At 44.1% G+C, this 19,793-nt stretch overlaps 1 protein-coding gene across 1 annotated transcript in view; it reads left to right on the forward strand.

Moving 5' to 3' along the window:
* Window positions 1-19,793, forward strand: part of mtus2a (microtubule associated tumor suppressor candidate 2a) — a 172,547-nt gene that overhangs the window by 49,367 nt on the left and 103,387 nt on the right. The window contains exon 3 of the mRNA XM_036967473.1: window positions 4,072-4,354. Within this exon, the coding sequence (XP_036823368.1) occupies window positions 4,072-4,354 (283 nt within the window). The remainder of the gene's footprint in view (window positions 1-4,071; window positions 4,355-19,793) is intronic.

The following is a 19,793-nucleotide window of genomic DNA, read 5'->3' on the forward strand; positions in this document are numbered from 1 at the left end:
TCCCATCCACCAAACTACTAGGTGTGAAACAGGGTATAGAGGATATGGACCCACTGGTTGTCCTCTAGGTTACAGAGAGCTGGTAGTCCCATCCACCACACTACCAGGTGGGTGGTATAGAGGAGATGGACCCACTGGTTGTCCTCTAGGTTACAGAGAGCTGGTAGTCCCGTCCACCACACTACCAGGTGGGTTGTATAGAGGAGATGGACCCACTGGTTGTCCTCCAGGTTACAGAGAGCTGGTAGTCCCATCCACCACACTACCAGGTGGGTGGTATAGAGGAGATGGACCCACTGGTTGTCCTCTGGGTTACAGAGAGCTGGTAGTTCCATCCACCACACTACCAGGTGGGTGGTATAGAGGAGATGGACCCACTGGTTGTCCTCTAGGTTACAGAGAGCTGGTAGTCCCATCCACCACACTACCAGGTGGGTGGTATAGAGGAGATGGACCCACTGGTTGTCCTCTGGGTTACAGAGAGCTGGTAGTCCCATCCACCACACTACCAGGTGGGTGGTATAGAGGATATGGATCCATTGGTTGCCCTCTAGGTTACAGAGAGCTGGTAGTCCCATCCACCACACTACCAGGTGGGTGGTATAGAGGAGATGGACCCACGGGTTGTCCTCTGGGTTACAGAGAGCTGGTAGTCCCATCCACCAAACTACCAGGTGTGAAACAGGGAAGGGGCTCAGCTTGTATGCTAATTTGGTATAGAGCAGACCTAACACACTCTATTAAATTAGTCAAAACAGGAACATTTTACATCTGGCTAGAAATTAATAAGGAAATTATCTCAACAGATGCTACCTATATTCCCCCATTGATTTATTATTATTATTTTATTTAACCCTTTATTTAACTAGGCAAGTCAGTTAATTAAAGAACAAAATCGTATTTACAATGACGGCCTACCAAAAGGCAAAAGGCTTCCTGTGGGGACCTGGGGTTATAAATAAATAAATACATACAATATAAATATAAATATAGGACAAAACACATCACAACAAGAGAGACACCACAACACTACATAAAGAGAGACCTAGGACAACAACACAGCATGGCAGCAACACATGACAACACAGCATGGTAGCAGCACAACATGACAACAACATGGTAACAACACAACATGGTAGCAGCACAAAACATGGTACACACATTATTGGGCACAGACAACAGCACAAAGGGCAAGAAGGTAGAAACAACAATACATCACACAAAGCAACCACAACTGTCAGTAAGAGTGTCCATGATTGAGTCTTAGAATCCCCATACTTTAACGATGACAGCTTTTCCATCCTAGAGGGGGAGATCAATCATTTCTAGGCCCAGGGACATGTACTAGTCTGTGGCGACCTAAATACCACAGCTGGACATGAACCTGACACCCTCAGCACACAGGAGGACAAACAACATTCCCTCCCAAATATGCCCCCCTAGACACAACTATGACAAAACAACCAACAGAAACGGGTCACAACTCCTGTCGCACGCTGGGTCTGTACATAGTCAATGGTAGGCTTCGAGGGGACTCCTATGGTAGGTACACCTATAGCTCATCTCTTGGCAGTAGTACTGTAGACTACTTTATCACTGACCTCAACCCAGAGTCTCTCAGAGCGTTCACAGTCAGTCCACTGACACACGTCAAAGCCAAAGGAACTGCACAATATTAAGAAATGCTATAGATGGAAGTACTGTAGAAATCCACCAAAAAAATCACTTAGGCAACAACAAATTCAATCCCTTCTAAACAACCTCCTGGACAAAACGTTTCATTGTAAGAGTGAAGGTGTAAACTTGGCAGTAGAAAACCTAAACAGTATATTTTAAATAAATACTTAACACATTGGAAATAATTAAAAGAAAGAATTAACATAAAAACAGAGCAAACTAGAATGCTATTTGGCCCTTAACAGAGAGTACACAGTGGCAGAATACCTGACCACTGTGACTGACCCTTAACAGAGAGTACACAGCGGCAGAATACCTGACCACTGTGACTGACCCTTAACAGAGAGTACACAGCGGCAGAATACCTGACCACTGTGACTGACCCAAACTTAAGGAAAGCTTTGACTATGTACAGACTCAGTGAGCATAGCCTTGCTATTGAGAAAGGCCGCCGTAGGCAGACCTGGCTCTCAAGAGAAGACAGGCTATGTGCTCACTGCCCACAAAATGAGGTGGAAACTGAGCTGCACTTCCTAACCTCCTGCCCAATGTATGACCATATTAGAGACACATTTTTTTTAAATTATAAAACATATTTTTGCTTTGTCATTATGGGGTATTGAGTGTAGTTTAATGTGTGAAAAAAAAACTATTTAATCAAGTTTAGAATAAGGCTGTAATGTAACATAATGTGGAAAAAGTCAAGGGGTTCGAATACTTTCAGAATGCATTGTAATTGATGGAGATGGGGGAGCTAGTGGGTCTGGACAGGGTGAAGTGGTTGATGGAGATGGGGGTGTGAGCTAGTGGGTCTGGACAGGGATGATGTAGTTGATGTTTGTATGTCTATGTTTTGTATTGTCTATAAAAAATAAAATAAAATTGTAAATAAAAGAAAGAAAGAATGCAGTGCACAGCTTTTGACCAGAGCCCATATATGGAATGGTTTTAGAAGCACTGATTACCAATGCGCCTTTGTGTTTCTGTTGTGATAAAGAATTGATGAAGAAATATAGAACACCCTAACCCTTAAAACAGCCTTTGTCCTTGTGGGGGCCTGGGAGATGACCCCACCAGGGAGAATCTTCCTTGTTTTACCATCATTGTGGGGATATCTGGTACCCATGAGGGGAGTAACACAAGCCTCCACCCACACACACACACTAAAATACACAAAACCGTGGAATGTAATTTTCTGACGTTTGGATGAAACTTAACTTGGAAAAAAATAAAATAATTGCTCTCTACTCTTCATAGCAGTTCGATGTAGTTTAACATTTCTTGAAGTTGTCTGCAATATGTTAATCTACAGTGCCAGTCAAAAGCACACACCTACTTATTCCAGGGTTTTTCTTTATTTTATACTATCTTCTACATTATAGAATACTAGTGAAGAAATCAAATTGATGTACTAACCAAAATCATCATGAATCATGTAGTAACCAAAAAAAGTGTTAAACAAATCAAAATCTTCAAAGTAGCTTTGCCTTGATGACAGCTTTATGTATGTTTATAGACTAATGAGTACCTGTATATGATTGTGGGACAGGAGCACCAAGTCATCTGTCAACTGCGGTTTAATAATCTCCCCATAATCTCTTGTGGACAGACGCGCGTAACATAAATGGTAGTAGCATGTGTCAACAGACTGTGGGATGCAACAACTAAAGAGGAACTTTGTTCTGGTACACTGCATGGCTTGTCTGTCCACTGTATTCCAGTTTGTGCCAAGTCTTCATAAGCGACAATAAGAAACTACAGTGGAGACAGGGGACAACCTTGTCGGGTTCCACTGCATGATTCGTCATCCTGTTGTTTTGGGTCGTATTTTTCTGTGTTGAGAAGAGATTGGAACCAGGAACGAAAAGCTCTCTTTGAAAATGACGATGGGCCAAATGTGCCCCTCAACTCAAAAAGATGCTAAAACCTGCAAAATTGTGATTTGTCCAAAGTACCGGAACTACTGCTGCTCGTTATCTCCCATTGTATCATGACAGATCTACAGTACCATAGTCTGTCCACAAGAGATTATATTGTTACAGATTTTGTGCACAACATTTTTTTTTTGGGGGGGGGGGGTGTAATTAAATAAACACACTTACACAAAAAACACTTTTCTTTTTATTTCATTTAAAAAATATATTTTATTTTATTTTGAATGTTATTTGAAAACACTAGCATATGTTCTGGGAATGTTCCCGGTTTGCTGGGAGTGCACTAAATAGGGAGTAGGCCATTTGGCACTCATGCTAAAAGGTCTCCTCCACAGGAGCCCTATGCATAATTTAACATCCTCTTCAGAGGTTTCTGAAATGAACATTTACTGTGGTTTACTGTATCCTAACTCACCACAACTGGAAATGGCTTAACTTCCATTTCATTCTCACTTTTCAGATGAGTAGAAATACGGGCAGCCTTGGTCGCGAGGACCCCTCAGGCCCCAGGATGGCAACCCAGGCGGCTCAAGCCGGCGGCACTGGCAGTCTGCTCCGCTCTGGCATAGGGCTGCGCCCGCAACTGGGTCTGGGAGCTGTTGCACGGGCAACCCCGGGGTCTGTCGTTTTCACAGCAACCAAGAACCAGATGATGGTTCAGGGTCAGAGGACAGCATTGGGATTCAGTCAACCAGTGCAGCCCGTCAGCCCAGCGACCAATCAGAATGGACAGGACAACACAGGTGAGAGGAGAAACGATTAAGCTTACAGTGTTAGAGTTTGCAAAGAACATGTTACTTAGTAACAATTTCAGTTCCAACGATTTCAATGAACATTCCAAAAAATGTTACAGTGAAACATCAAACAACACATTTTAGCGGCAATAATCACATTTTAAATTACTTTGCTAGTCGTACTAAAGGTAACTGCCAAAATAAAGGAAACACCAACATAAAGTGTCTCAATAGGTTGTGGGCCACCGCGAGAACGGCTTCAATGATCCTCGGCATAGATTCTAGAAGTGTCTGGAACTCTATTGGAGGAGTGCGACGCCATTCTTCCACCATCGAAATTCAACCATTTTGTGTTTTGTTTATGGTGGTGGAAAACGCTGTCTCAGGCGCCGCTCCAGAACCTCCCATAAGAGTTCAGTTGGGTTGAGATCCGGTGACTGAGACGGCCATATGGTGAAACATCAGCAAGTTGAGCAGTCTTCATCACTGAAGCCCCTGCCAAACGTGCCCCAACAATCACTCCTCTTTTCAAAACCACTGAGATCTCTTCTTCTAGCCATGGTAGACTATATAATGGGCAACCGGGCCTGGCCAGCATATTTATACATGACCCTAAAGCATGATGGGATGTTAATTCCATCGCTGCTTTCAATATTCTTATTTACTCAAGTGTTTCCATTCTTTTGGCCGTTACCTGTATCTTTGTCAATTCTAAACTAAATTATAGCACAGCCATGGTAGCCAACAATGGGCAACTGGGCCTGGCCAGTGTTGTGACGTGACTATCATTAATGTGATGACTGCTATTTATCAAATTATTACCACCTACGTTCAATTATTACTTGATTAAATTAATCATGTAACAATTAACTCATTAGGAATTTGGGGCACCACGGGAACAGTTGTTTACCGAGTTACTGTCTCCCGACTTAAACTCTAGAGATTATCTAAATATCGCATTACATCAATAACAGTCAATTATTAATTATTACCTCATCAGTCTCATTCTGAACATTGCATAATTATTGGATATCTGCATGAACCTGAAGTGATGAGTCAGCAATAAACAAATTGGCTTAATTATTTATTTACTAACTAACTAAATCCTCACACACAGAATTTGCAAACACACACAGGATATGGTATTGATTACATACATAATACAATGAAAACAGGTCCCTAGTGGACTAACAAAAGCATGACCGTTTGGTTACGCAATGGAAAGGGAGGGCCTACTAAGAGAGGGAGAGACAAAGAGTCAATGCAATATATATTTACGCGTAGATGTCTTTCTCTCGCCTCTCTGTTGAAACCACTCGATCCATCTATGTGGTTCGATGTAAGTCTCTGGTTGTCCACCAGAGGGTACAATGTCTTTCTTAGTTGTAGGCTTCTTTTGTTCTGGAGTGTTCGTTAGCATAGATACTTCAGATGTACCACGCGGTGTTCAGATGGATCTATCTTGCCTCTCGTCTTTGGTCAAATGTTCTAGACTACTTTACATGCACAGCTGCACACGGTGCATGTTTTGGTCTGGTTTACAAAGTTTCTCACCATTTCAACGTGTGGACCACGGCCTCACGTTCTCCGTTCTCCATGGTTGGTTATTCAGCTAGGACCACTTTACACGTCGACAGCAACCCGGCATGTTTTGGTCTAATGTAAATTTCGTTAGCAAGTCCTTTTAAACACTCTGGCATTAGGGGCATTCCATCATGCCTACACAATGTCTGTGCTCATGTGGGCATGGTTACTGACTGGGCCCAAGTTTATATGAAAAGCCAATATCTCATTTAGAAGGCTAAAATCACATTTTTATCTTTTCAGAAATATTGTCATACTTAATCATATATTTTATACAACATTTAGATGCAAACCTGACAACTAGAATGTATACACCCTCAGAGATACAGTTATTTTATACCCTCCTTAATGACGTCACAAAATAACACACTTTGACATGATTGTTCTTTAAAATCCCCACATTCTTTATGTTAGAAATATTGTTTCATTATCCACTTTTGGATGTTGGAGTTTTGGCGGCAAAGTCTCTCTGTGTAACAAAGGATTGTCAGCCTTCCATTTCTGCAGAGCCAATGGGAGAGTTTCCGCAAGGTATTTAAGTCATAAAACAGGCACACTCCCCCCTATCCTCTCCTGTGGGAGGAGGAACCAGGAACCACATGATAGGGACCAGGAACCACATGATGGGGACCAGGAACCACATGATGGGGACCAGGAACCACATGATGGGGACCAGGAACCCTGGTGGAGAAGCACCTGCATACTTAATACTTAACTTATGCATACACCTGCATAAATCCCTAATTTACTCAAGTGTTTCCTTTATTTCGGTATTTACCTGTACATGTAATAGAAAGCTCACATGGCAAAATGACTATTGTTTGTTTAGACCCCAAACAGACACTATCTTCTCAGACTGTTAGCTAACGTTAGCTGCACCACTGTACGTTAGCTGCAATACCTTCTCAGACTGTTAGCTAATGTTAGCGAACTACTGTACGTTAGCTGCAATACCTTCTCAGACTGTTAGCTAACGTTAGCTGCACTACTGTACGTTAGCAAACTACTGTATTTTAGCTGCACTACCTTCTCAGACTGTTAGCTAACGTTAGCGAACTACTGTACGTTAACTGCACTACCTTTTCAGACTGTGAGCTAACGTTAGCAAACTACTGTACGTTAGCAAACTACTGTATGTTAGCTGCACTACCTTCTCAGACTGTTAGCTAATGTTAGCGAACTACTGTACGTTAACTGCACTACCTTTTCAGACTGTGAGCTAACGTTAGCAAACTACTGTACGTTAGCAAACTACTGTATGTTAGCTGCACTACCTTCTCAGACTGTTAGCTAATGTTAGCGAACTACTGTACGTTAACTGCACTACCTTTTCAGACTGTGAGCTAACGTTAGCAAACTACTGTACGTTAGCAAACTACTGTATGTTAGCTGCACTACCTTCTCAGACTGTTAGCTACTGTTAGCGAACTACTGTACATTAGCTGCAATACCTTCTAAGACTGTTAGCTAACGTTAGCGAACTACTGTACGTTAGCTGCAATACCTTCTCAGACTTTTAGCTAACGTTAGCAAACTACTGGAATGGGATGGGAGAGTGTGGTTTTACTATGCAAGGTTGTAGACAGATTCAATGTGCGGGCGGCAGGTAGCCTAGTGGTTAGAGTGGAGGGGCCTTCAGGTAGCCTAGTGGTTAGAGTGGAGGGGCGGCAGGTAGCCTAGTGTTTAGAGTGGAGGGGCGGCAGGTAGCCTAGTGGTTAGAGTGGAGGGGCGGCAGGTAGCCTAGTGGTTAGAGTGGAGGGGCCTTCAGGTAGCCTAGTGGTTAGAGTGGAGGGGCCTTCAGGTAGCCTAGTGGTTAGAGTGGAGGGGCGGCAGGTAGCCTAGTGGTTAGAGTGGAGGGGCGGCAGGGTAGCCTAGTGGTTAGAGTGGAGGGGCGGCAGGTAGCCTAGTGGTTAGAGTGGAGGGGCGGCAGGTAGCCTAGTGGTCAGAGTGGAGGGGTGGCAGGTAGCCTAGTGGTTAGAGTGGAGGGGCGGCAGGTAGCCTAGTGGTTAGAGCAGGTAGCCTAGTGGTTAGAGAGGAGGGGCGGCAGGTAGCCTAGTGGTTAGAGTGGAGGGGCGGCAGGGTAGCCTAGTGGTTAGAGAGGAGGGGTGGCAGGTAGCCTAGTGGTTAGAGTGTAGGGGCGGCAGGTAGCCTAGTGGTTAGAGTGGATGGGTGGCAGGGTAGCCTAGTGGTTAGAGTGGAGGGGCGGCAGGTAGCCTAGTGGTTAGAGTGGAGGGGTGGCAGGGTAGCCTAGTGGTTAGAGTGGAGGGGCGGCAGGTAGCCTAGTGGTTAGAGTGGAGGGGTGGCAGGGTAGCCTAGTGGTTAGAGTGGAGGGGTGGCAGGTACCCTAGTGGTTAGAGTGGAGGGGTGGCAGGTACCCTAGTGGTTAGAGTGGAGGGACGGCAGGTTAGCCTAGTGGTTAGAGTGGAGGGGTGGCAGGTAGTCTAGTGGTTAGAGCGTTGTACTCGTAACCGAAAAGTTGCAAGTTCAAATCCCTGAGCTGACAAAGTAAAAAAAAAAAAATGTTGTTCTGCCCCCTGAACAAGGCAGTTAACCCCACTGTTCCCTGGTAGGCCATCATTGTAAATAAGAATTTGTTCTTAACTGACTTGACTAGTTTAAATAAAGGTAAACAAATAAATAATGTTCTGTAGTGTATTCTGTGGGAGGTCCTTCCCACTATCTCTCTCCTCTTCCTTTTCCTTCCCTTCTCTCCTCTTTCTCTCCTTCCCTTCTCTCCTAGTTCAATTGGACTGAGATGAAAGCAGCTCATTATTATGGAGTCTAACATTAATTTTGCATTGATCACCAGTCAGTGTGTTGATCGGATAGTCAGGCAACAAGACCTGCTCTAGAAAGGTGGGGAGAGAGAGAGAGAAAGAGAGAGATTATATGTTGTTGTATCTAGTGCTGGCACAGCTTTTCCAATGCCCATTAGCTGTATCTGTGATTGAATAGATAAACTCAATGTATCTATTCAGTGTGTGTGTGTGTGTGTGTGTGTGTGTGTGTGTGTGTGTGTGTGTGGAGCAGCCCTTCAAGGAGATTCTAACACACACAGTATACGTAATGGGTTCTTGAGGGAGAGAAGAGAGAGAGCATACATTTTACACATGCCACTATCCATATGCCACACACACACACACACACACACACACACAAACACATACACACACACACACACACACACACACACACACACACAGTAAAACAAAAATATTAGTGATCCAAAAAAGGTCCAGTTCCCAGAAACAACTTCGGCCTGGGGTCCGCTCACCAACCAACGTCCATGTTATCATGTGGCTGGTTCCTAATCCTCTCTCTCTCTCTCTCTCTCTGTCTCTCTCTCTCTCTCTCTCTCTCTCTCTCTCTCTCTCTCAATTCAATTCAATTCAATTCAAGGGCTTTATAGCCATGGGAAACGTGTTAACATTGCCAAAGCAAGTTAGGTAGATAATATATAAAGTGAATATATAAAGTGAAAAACAATAAAAATTAACAGTAAACATTACACATACAGAAGTTTCAAAACAATAAAGACATTACAAATGTCATATTATATATATACAGTGTTTTAACAATGTACAATTGGATGGATTTCTCTCTCTGTCTCTCTCTCTCTCTCTCTCTCTCAATTCAATTCAATTCAAGGGCTTTATTGGCATGGGAAACATGTGTTAACATTGCCAAAGCAAGTGAGGTAGACAACATACAAAGTGAAAAACAACAAAAATTAACAGTAAACATTACACATACAGAGGTTTCAAAACAGTAAAGACATTACAAATGTCATATTATATATATATATATACAGTGTTTTAACAATGTACAAATGGTTAAAGGACACAAGATAAAATAAATAAGCATAAATATGGGTTGTATTTACAATGGTGTGTGTTCTTCACTGGTTGCCCTTTTCTCGTGGCAACAGGTCACAAATCTTGCTGCTGTGATGGCACACTGTGGAATTTCACCCAGTAGATATGGGAGTTTTTCAAATTTGGATTTGTTTTCGAATTCTTTGTGGATCTGTGTAATCTGAGGGAAATATGTCTCTCTAATATGGTCATACATTGGGCAGGAGGTTAGGAAGTGCAGCTCAGTTTCCACCTCATTTTGTGGGCAGTGAGCACATAGCCTGTCTTCTCTTGAGAGCCATGTCTGCCTACGGCGGCCTTTCTCAATAGCAAGGCTATGCTCACTGAGTCTGTACATAGTCAAAGCTTTCCTTAATTTTGGGTCAGTCACAGTGGTCAGGTATTCTGCCGCTGTGTACTCTCTGTTTAGGGCCAAATAGCATTCTAGTTTGCTCTGTTTTTTTGTTAATTCTTTCCAATGTGTCAAGTAATTATCTTTTTGTTTTCTCATGATTTGGTTGGGTCTAATTGTGCTGTTGTCCTGGGGCTCTGTAGGGTGTGTTTGTGTTTGTGAACAGAGCCCCAGGACCAGCTTGCTTAGGGGACTCTTCTCCAGGTTCATCTCTCTGTAGGTGATGGCTTTGTTATGGAAGGTTTGTGAATCACTTCCTTTTAGGTGGTTGTAGAATTTAACGGCTCTTTTCTGGATTTTGATAATTAGTGGGTATCGGCCTAATTCTGCTCTGCATGCATTATTTGGTGTTCTACGTTGTACACGGAGGATATTTTTGCAGAATTCTGCGTGCAGAGTCTCAATTTGGTGTTTGTCCCATTTTGTGAGGTCTTGGTTGGTGAGCGGACCCCAGACCTCACAACCATAAAGGGCAATGGGCTCTATGACTGATTCAAGTATTTTTAGCCAAATCCTAATTGGTATGTTGAAATTTATGTTTCTTTTGATGGCATAGAATGCCCTTCTTGCCTTGTCTCTCAGATCGTTCACAGCTTTGTGGAAGTTACCTGTGGCGCTGATGTTTAGGCCAAGGTATGTATAGTTTTTTGTGTGCTCTAGGGCAACAGTGTCTAGATTGAATTTGTATTTGTGGTCCTGGTGACTGGACCTTTTTTGGAACACCATTATTTTGGTCTTACTGAGATTTACTGTCAGGGCCCAGGTCTGACAGAATCTGTGCATAAGATCTAGGTGCTGCTGTAGGCCCTCCTTGGTTGGTGACAGAAGCACCAGATCATCGGCAAACAGCAGACATTTGACTTCGGATTCTAGCAGGGGGAGGCCGGGTGCTGCAGACTTTTCTAGTGCCCGCGCCAATTCGTTGATATATATGTTGAAGAGGGTGGGGCTTAAGCTGCATCCCTGTCTAACCCCACGACCCTGTGTGAAGAAATGTGTGTGTTTTTTGCCAATTTTAACCGCACACTTGTTGTTTGTGTACATGGATTTTATAATGTCGTATGTTTTACCCCCAACACCACTTTCCATCAGTTTGTATAGCAGACCCTCATGCCAGATTGAGTCGAATGCTTTTTTGTAATCAACAAAGCATGAGAAGACTTTGCCTTTGTTTTGGTTTGTTTGGTTGTCAATTAGGGTGTGCAGGGTGAATACATGGTCTGTTGTACGGTAATTTGGTAAAAAGCCAATTTGACATTTGCTCAGTACATTGTTTTCATTGAGGAAATGTACGAGTCTGCTGTTAATAATAATGCAGAGGATTTTCCCAAGGTTACTGTTGACACATATTCCACGGTAGTTATTGGGGTCAAATTTGTCTCCACTTTTGTGGATTGGGGTGATCAGTCCTTGGTTCCAAATATTGGGGAAGATGCCAGAGCTAAGTATGATGTTAAAGAGTTTTAGTATAGCCAATTGGAATTTGTTGTCTGTATATTTGATCATTTCATTGAGGATACCATCAACACCACAGGCCTTTTTGGGTTGGAGGGTTTTTATTTTGTCCTGTAACTCATTCAATGTAATTGGATAATCCAGTGGGTTCTGGTAGTCTTTAATAGATGATTCTAAGATCTGTATTTGATCATGTATATGTTTTTGCTCTTTATTCTTTGTTATAGAGCCAAAAAGATTGGAGAAGTGGTTTACCCATACATCTCCATTTTGGATAGATAATTCTTCTTGTTGTTGTTTGTTTAGTGTTTTCCAATTTTCCCAGAAGTGGTTAGAGTCTATGGATTCTTCAATTGCATTGAGCTGATTTCTGACATGCTGTTCCTTCTTTTTCCGTAGTGTATTTCTGTATTGTTTTAGTGATTCACCATAGTGAAGGCGTAGACTCAGGTTTTCCGGGTCTCTATGTTTTTGGTTGGACAGGTTTCTCAATTTCTTTGTTAGATTTTTGCATTCTTCATCAAACCATTTGTCATTATTGTTAATTTTCTTCGGTTTTCTATTTGAGATTTTTAGATTTGATAGGGAAGCTGAGAGGTCAAATATACTGTTAAGATTTTCTACTGCCAAGTTTACACCTTCACTATTACAGCGGAACGTTTTACCCAGGAAATTGTCTCTCTCTCTCTCTCTCTCTATGTCTCTCTCTGTCTCTCTATGTCTCTCTCTCTCTCTTTCTCAATTCATTTCAGTTCAAATCAATTCAATTTGCTTTCTTAACATGATTTAACAATGTACATATATTGCCAAAGCTTACTTTGGATATTTACAATATGAAAATAATAAGAATCAAAACGGGACAACAGTAACAACAATAACCAAGGGTCAAAATAACCATACATTAAACAATAAAAATAAGCATACAGTAGAGGACATGTGCAGGTTGATTGGTCTGTCAGACACTGTCCCTCAACTTATAGCAGGCAGCAATGTAGTGCGCTGCCAACCCACAGCTCTCTGCGTCCTCCCCCAACAGGACGGGCAGCCTACTCTCATCAGAGAGGTCTTTAAAACCTTGAATGAGGGTTTCAAATTTGGGGAAATGACACTCTCTAATTGTTTTATATTTTTTACATTTTGTCAGGAAATGCAGTCTCAGTCTACAGGGAGCCAGGTTCTGCTGTTGTACAGTGGTTGCACAGCCTTTCCTCTACAGGGAGCCAGGTTCTGCTGTTGTGCAGTGGTTGCACAGCCTTTCCTCTACAGGGAGCCAGGTTTTCCTGTGTCTACCCTTCTCAATGGCAAGGCTGTGCTCACTGAGCCTGTACTTTGTCAAGGTTTTTCAAAAGGTTTTGATCAGTAACCATGGTTAAATAGTTTTCCAGATAGAACTGCATTTTGCTTTGTGCTTGTGTTTCCCAATAAGCAATGTAGTTTTGTTTTGACTGTGTTGTAATTTGTTTTATTCTGATTGATTTGATATTCTGGTCCTGAGGCTTCAGTGTGTTAGAACAGTAGAACAGTACAACAGGTTTGTGAACTCAGCCCCAGGACCAGCTGGATGGATTTCTCTCTCTCTCTCTCTCTCTCTCTCTCTGTCTCTCTCTCTCTGTCTCTGTCTCTCTCTCTCTCTCTCTCTCTCTCTCTCTCTCTCTCTCTCTGTCTCTCTCTCACTCTCTTTGTCTCTCTCTCTCTCTCTCTCTCTCTCTCTCACTCTCTTTGTCTCTCTCTCTCTCTCTCTCTCTCTCACTCTCTCTACCTCTCTCTCTCTCTAGTATACAGTAGTGTTATCATGTGGCTGGGTTACTGTAAATATACAGTTCCTTCAGAAAGTATTCTCACCCCTTTACTTTTCTGTATTTTGTTGTGAGTCAATGAAATGTCTTGAGTCAATCAGTATTTGACTCCTTTGTTATGGTAAGCCTAAATAAGTTCAGGAGTAAACATTTGCTTAACAAGTCACATAATAAGTTGCATGGACTCACTCTGTGTGTAATTATAGTGTTTAACATGATTTTCTAATGACTACCTCATCTCTATACTCCACACGTACAATTATCTTGTCACACCCTGATCTGTTTCACCTGTCTTTGTGCTTGTCTCCACCCCCCTCCAGGTGTCGCCCATCTTCCCCATTATCCCCTGTGTATTTATACCTGTGTTCTCTGTTTGTCTGTTGCCAGTTCGTTTTGTTTCATCAAGCTGACCAACGTTTTCCCCCGTGCTTCTGGCTTTCTCTAGTGTTTTCTGTTTTACCTATTATTTTTCTCCTACATTTTCGTGGTTGGTTGTTACAGTCTTGTCTCATCGCTGCAACTCCTGTACGGACTCGGGAGAGGCGAAGGTCGAGAGCCGTGTGTCCTCCGAAACACAACCCAACCAAGCCGCACTGCTTCTTGACACAACGCCCACTTTACCCAGAAGCCAGTCACACCAGTGTGTCGGAGGAAATACTGTGCACTTGGCGACCGTTATCAGCGTGCACCGCGCCCGGCCCGCCACAGGTGTTGCTAGTGCGCGGTGGGACAATCCTGCCTGCCAAACCCTTCCCTAATGCAGACGACAATGGGCCAATTGTGCGTCGCCCCATGGGTCTCCCGGTCGTGGGCGACTGCGATAGAGCCTGGACTCGAACCCAGAATCTCTAGTGGCACAGCTAACACTGCGTTGCAGTGCCTTAGACCACTGCGCCACTCGGAGGCCCGGTTTTCCTGGTTTTGACCATTCTGCCTGCCCTGACCCTGAGCCTGCCTGCCGTTCTGTACCTTGTCACACCACCCTGGATTACTGACCTCTGACCTGCCATTTGCCTGCCCCCCTGTTTTTGTAATACACTTTTGTTACTTCACAACTGTCTTCATCTGCATCTTCTCCTGAGCCTTGACACATCTGTAATGTCACTCAGTCGAGCAGTGAATTTTAAATCACAGTGTCATCAAACGGAAACGGAAGGCTTCATCAGCACGTCACACACACACACCACTAGGCAATAAGCTGGAGGCAGTACGCATTTGAAAAACATTAACATTAGTGGTTTAATACTATAAGACATGTCTTTGCTTCACAGATCAAATTTGGTCAATTTGATCACCTTTCTTTTCAACACAGACATTTTAATCTCCGTAAATAAATATGACCTTTTGACGCTGGTGTTTTTCACTAATTGCATTATGGAACGTGTGTGTGTGTGTGTGTGTGTGTGTGTGTGTGTGTGTGTGCACACCCAAGCCCTGAGCCCTGCCTTCACACACTGTATCATATACAGGTACAGTCATATACAGGACATGCATTACATTACATATGCTGTTTGTTGTGTGTATGTCTTTCCATGGCTTTGCACCCACAGCAGACTAGGCCCAGGTCCAGACAGGGGGCTCGAGTACAGCTGGTGGCTCAGCAAAAGGACCTGGATCCTGGGTAGAAGGAGGAAGGAAGGAGTGGCTGAGCTCCAGACCTCACAATCTGGCAGTGAGGCTCTCTCCTCCTTCCCTTTGGCCCATCGTTGGAGGCTATGCTGGCAAGCACACTGAAGCTCTCATTCTGTCCCCTCCCTCTCTCTCCCATATCTCTCTCCTTCCCTCCCCCCTCTCTCTCCCTTTGGAGCATGGTTGGAGGCTGGCATGCATACTGAAGCTTTCTCTCTATCCCCTCCCTCCCTCCCTCCCTCCCTCCCTCCCTCCCTCCCTCCCTCCCTCTGACCCATGGTTAGAGTCTAGGCTGGCATGCATACTGAAGCTACAGTGTTTATTTGATAACAGCTCAGTGAACAGAAGTGGCCTGTCATTTGTTAACAGTTCAGTGTGTTATTATTTTGCGGTAGAATAGGGTAATATAGTATAATAGTAGTATAGGGTTAATATAGTTTATAGTACTATAGGGTTAATATAGTATAATAGTAGTATAGGGTTAATATAGTATAATAGTAGTATAGGGTTATAGTTAATATAGTATAATAGTAGTATAGGGTTAATATAGTATAATAGTACTATAGGGTTAATATAGTATAATAGTAGTATAGGGTTAATATAGTATAATAGTAGTATAGGGTTAATATAGTATAATAGTAGTATAGGGTTAGGGTTAATATAGTATAATAGTAGTATAGGGTTAATATAGTATAATAGTAGTATAGGGTTAATATAGTATTATAGTAGTATAGGGTTAATATAGTATAATAGTAGTATAGGCTTAGGGTTAATATAGTATAATAGTAGTATAGGGTTTATATAGTAACTCCCTAAGTTTGCCCCTCACTCACTCCCTCTCTCTCCATCTTTCTCTAAGTCGGCCCCTCGCACTCTATCTCTCTATTTCTCTATTTCTCCCTAACTCTGTCCCTCGCTCTCTCTGTCTCTGTCTCTCCCTAACTCTGCCCCTCGCTCTCTCTGTCTCTCCCTAACTCTGTCCCTCAGTCTCTCTGTCTCTCCCTAACTCTGCCCCTCTCTGTCTCTGTCTCTCCCTAACTCTGTCCCTCGCTCTCTCTGTCTCTCCCTAACTCTGCCCCTCGCTCTCTCTGTCTCTCCCTAACTCTGTCCCTCTCTGTCTCTGTCTCTCCCTAACTCTGTCCCTCGCTCTCTCTGTCTCTGTCTCTCCCTAACTCTGCCCCTCGCTCTCTCTGTCTCTCCCTAACTCTGTCCCTCAGTCTCTCTGTCTCTCCCTAACTCTGCCCCTCACTCTCTCTGTCTTTATCTCTCCTTAACTCTGCCTCTCGCTCTCTCTCTCTCCCTAACTCTGTCCCTCGCTCTCTCTGTCTCTCCCTAACTCTGCCCCTCGCTCTCTCTGTCTCTCCCTAACTCTGCCCCTCGCTCTCTCTGTCTCTCCCTAACTCTGTCCCTCTCTCTCTCTGTCTCTCCCTAACTCTGCCCCTCGCTCTCTCTGTCTCTCCCTAACTCTGCCCCTCGCTCTCTCTGTCTCTCCCTAACTCTGCCCCTCGCTCTCTCTGTCTCTCCCTAACTCTGTCCCTCAGTCTCTCTGTCTCTCCCTAACTCTGCCCCTCTCTCTCTCTGTCTCTCCCTAACTCTGCCCCTCGCTCTCTCTGTCTCTCCCTAACTCTGAAACAAGAAACACGAACAGTTCACCGACATGAAACAGATACAGAAACAGTAAGGAACCAAAGGCAGGGACATAAATAGGACAGGTAATCAAGGAGGTGATGGAGTCCAGGTGAGTGTCAGTAAGAGCTGGTGCGAGTGACGATGGTGACAGGTGTGTGTAATAATCAGCTGTCTAGTGACCTAGAGAGGGAGAATACATGACAAATATAGCAAAGGTTGTAAAGCCATAACACCTACGTTTTTCCAGCAGCAGACCATGATCGATAATGTCAAAAGCCGCACTGAAGTTTAACAAAACAGCTCCCACAATCTATCATCAATTTCTCTCAGCCATTCATCAGTTATTTGTGTAAGTGCTGTGCTTGTTGAATGTCCTTCCCTATAAGAATGCTGAAAATATGTTGTTTGCAGTAAAAATTGTATTATATCTTGTCGAACACAAATTTTCCCCAAAAGTCTACTATTAGAATTTTCCATCCAAGTTATCAGACCCTGGTGGTTTGTTGATAGATAACAAAAAAATAATCACCTCTTCCACAGTGTCTAGATATCATTTATATTTGTATTTATATTTGTGGTTCTGGCAACTGGACCTTTTTTGTAAAACCATTATTTGTGTCTTACTGAGATTTACTGATCTGGCAGAATCTGTGCAGAAGATCTAGGTGATGCTGTTGGCCCTAATTGGTTGGGGACAGAAGTACCAGATCATCAGAAAACAGTAGACATTTGACTTCAGGTTCTAGTAGGCCAGGTGTTGCGGAATGTTCCAATTCCCTTGCCAATTTGTTGACAGTGAGCTCCAAAACTATTGGGACACATGTTTTGTTTTTTTGGCTCTGCACTATTGATTTGAAATGATACAATGCCTGTAACGGGTGTCGTCGTCGGATGAGGAGGAATTGGACCAAAGCGCAGCGTGGTAAGTGTTCAGGACTTTTATTGAACTGACCACTGAAACAAAATAACAATAAACGAAACCGAAACAGTCCTGTCAGGTGCAGAACACTAAACAGAAAACAACTACCCACCAAACATAGGTGGGAAAAAGTTCCCAATCAGAGACAATGATAGTCAGCTGTACCTGATTAGGAACCATACCCGGCCAAAACAAAGAAATAAAAACATAGAAAAAAGAACATAGAAAGCCCAAATCACACCCTGACCAAACCAAAATAGAGACATAAAAAGCTCTACGGTCAGGGCGTGACAGTTCCCCCTTCCAAAGGTGCGGACTCCGGCCGCAAAACCTGAACCTATAGGGGAGAGTCTGGGTGGGCATTTCTCCATGATGGCGGCTCTGGTGAGGGATGTAGACCCCCCTCCACCTCTGGCTTGGCCCACTTAGGTGGTACCTCTAGAGCGGGGACCCTCGTAGCGGGCCCCGGACTGGGCACCCTCGTTGACGGCCCTGGACTGGAGGGCGCCTCTGGAGGCTCCGGACTGGAGGGCACTTTGGAAGGCTGGAGGGCGCCTCGGAAGGCTCCGGACTGGAGGGCGACTCTGGAGGCTCCGGACTGGAGGGCGACTCGGAAGGCTCCGGACTGGAGGGCGTCTCTGGAGGCTCTGGACTGGAGGTCGACTCTGGAGGGAGGAGACGCAGAGACAGCCTGGTGCGTGGGGCTGCCACAGGGCCCACAGGAGGCCTGGTGCGTAGAGGAGGCACAGGATGAACCGGGCAGTGGGGGAGCACTGGAGCTCTGGTGCGCAGCCTTGGCACCACTCCTCCAGCCTGAATGCCTACTTTAGCTCGGCCCCTCCAGAGTGCAGGCACAGTTCGATCTGGGCTGTGGGGGAGCACTGGCGATCTGGTGCTTACCACTCGCACCTCTCCACCCGCAGAGACACAGTGCGTAGAGCCTGCGCAGGATACCCTGGGCCGAAACGGCGCACCGGAGACCAAGCGCGCTGAGCTGCCACAATCCGCCCTGGCTGGATGCCCACTCTCGCATGGCACTTGCAGAGGGCTGGCATATAGGGCACCGGGCTATGAGAGCGCCCTGGAGACACCGTGCGCTTTACTGCATAACATGGTGCCTGACCACGCAGCCTCCGGTAAGCACTGGGAGTTGGCTCAGGTCTATAGCCTGACTACGCCAATCTCCCAGTGTGCTCGTGCTTCGCTCACTTGCCTCATATTGCCGCCTCTCAGCTGTAGCTGCCTCCAGTTCCTTCTTCGGGCGGCGATATTCCCCAGCGTAAACATAAAAAGCTCTAAATTCAGGGCGTGACAATGCCTATGAGGATAAAGTGCAGACTGTCAGCTTTAATTTGACCAAAAGTATTCGGACAAATTCCCTTATATGCATATTAAAAAGTGGTAAAAGTTTAGTATTTGGTCCCATATTCATAGCACACATTGATCAGGATTGTGACTCTACACATTTGTTGGATGCATTTGCTGTTTGTTTTGGTTGTGTTTCAGATTAGAACCCAGTGGGTTGTGGTAGTCCACTAGTTGATTCTAAGATTTGTGTTTGATCAAGATTGGAGAAGTGGTTTATCCATACATTTTCATTAACATCTCCATTTTGGACAGATAACTCCGAGCAGTTGCCGTACCAGGCAGTGATGCAACCAGTCAGGATGCTCTCGATGGTGCAGCTGTAGAATCTTTTGAGGATCTCAGGACCCATGCCAAATCTTTTTAGTTTCCTGAGGGGGAATAGGCTTTGTCGTGTCCTCTTCACGACTGTCTTGGTGTGTTTGGACCATTCTAGTTTGTTGTTGATGTGGACCCCAAGGAAATTGAAGCTCTCAACCTGATCCACTACAGCCCTGTCGATGAGAATGGGGGCGTGCTCGGTCCTCCTTTTCCTGTCGTCCACAATCATCTCCTTCTTCATGTTGTTGTTTGTTTAGTGTCCAATTTCCCATAATTTTATCATATTTGTATTTGTGTTTAACCTTTATTTAACAAGACACTCAGTTAAGAACAGTTTTTAAGAACAAATTATTATTTAAATATAGTTGATTCTAAGATTTGTATTTGATCATGTATACAGTATGTTTTTGCTGTTTATTCTTTGTTATAGGGTCAAAAAGATTGGAGAAGTGGTTTATCCACACATCTCCGTGTTAGATGGATA

The sequence above is a fragment of the Oncorhynchus mykiss genome, chromosome Y, assembly GCF_013265735.2.
Source record: "Oncorhynchus mykiss isolate Arlee chromosome Y, USDA_OmykA_1.1, whole genome shotgun sequence".
Taxonomy (NCBI): Eukaryota; Metazoa; Chordata; class Actinopteri; order Salmoniformes; family Salmonidae; genus Oncorhynchus; species Oncorhynchus mykiss.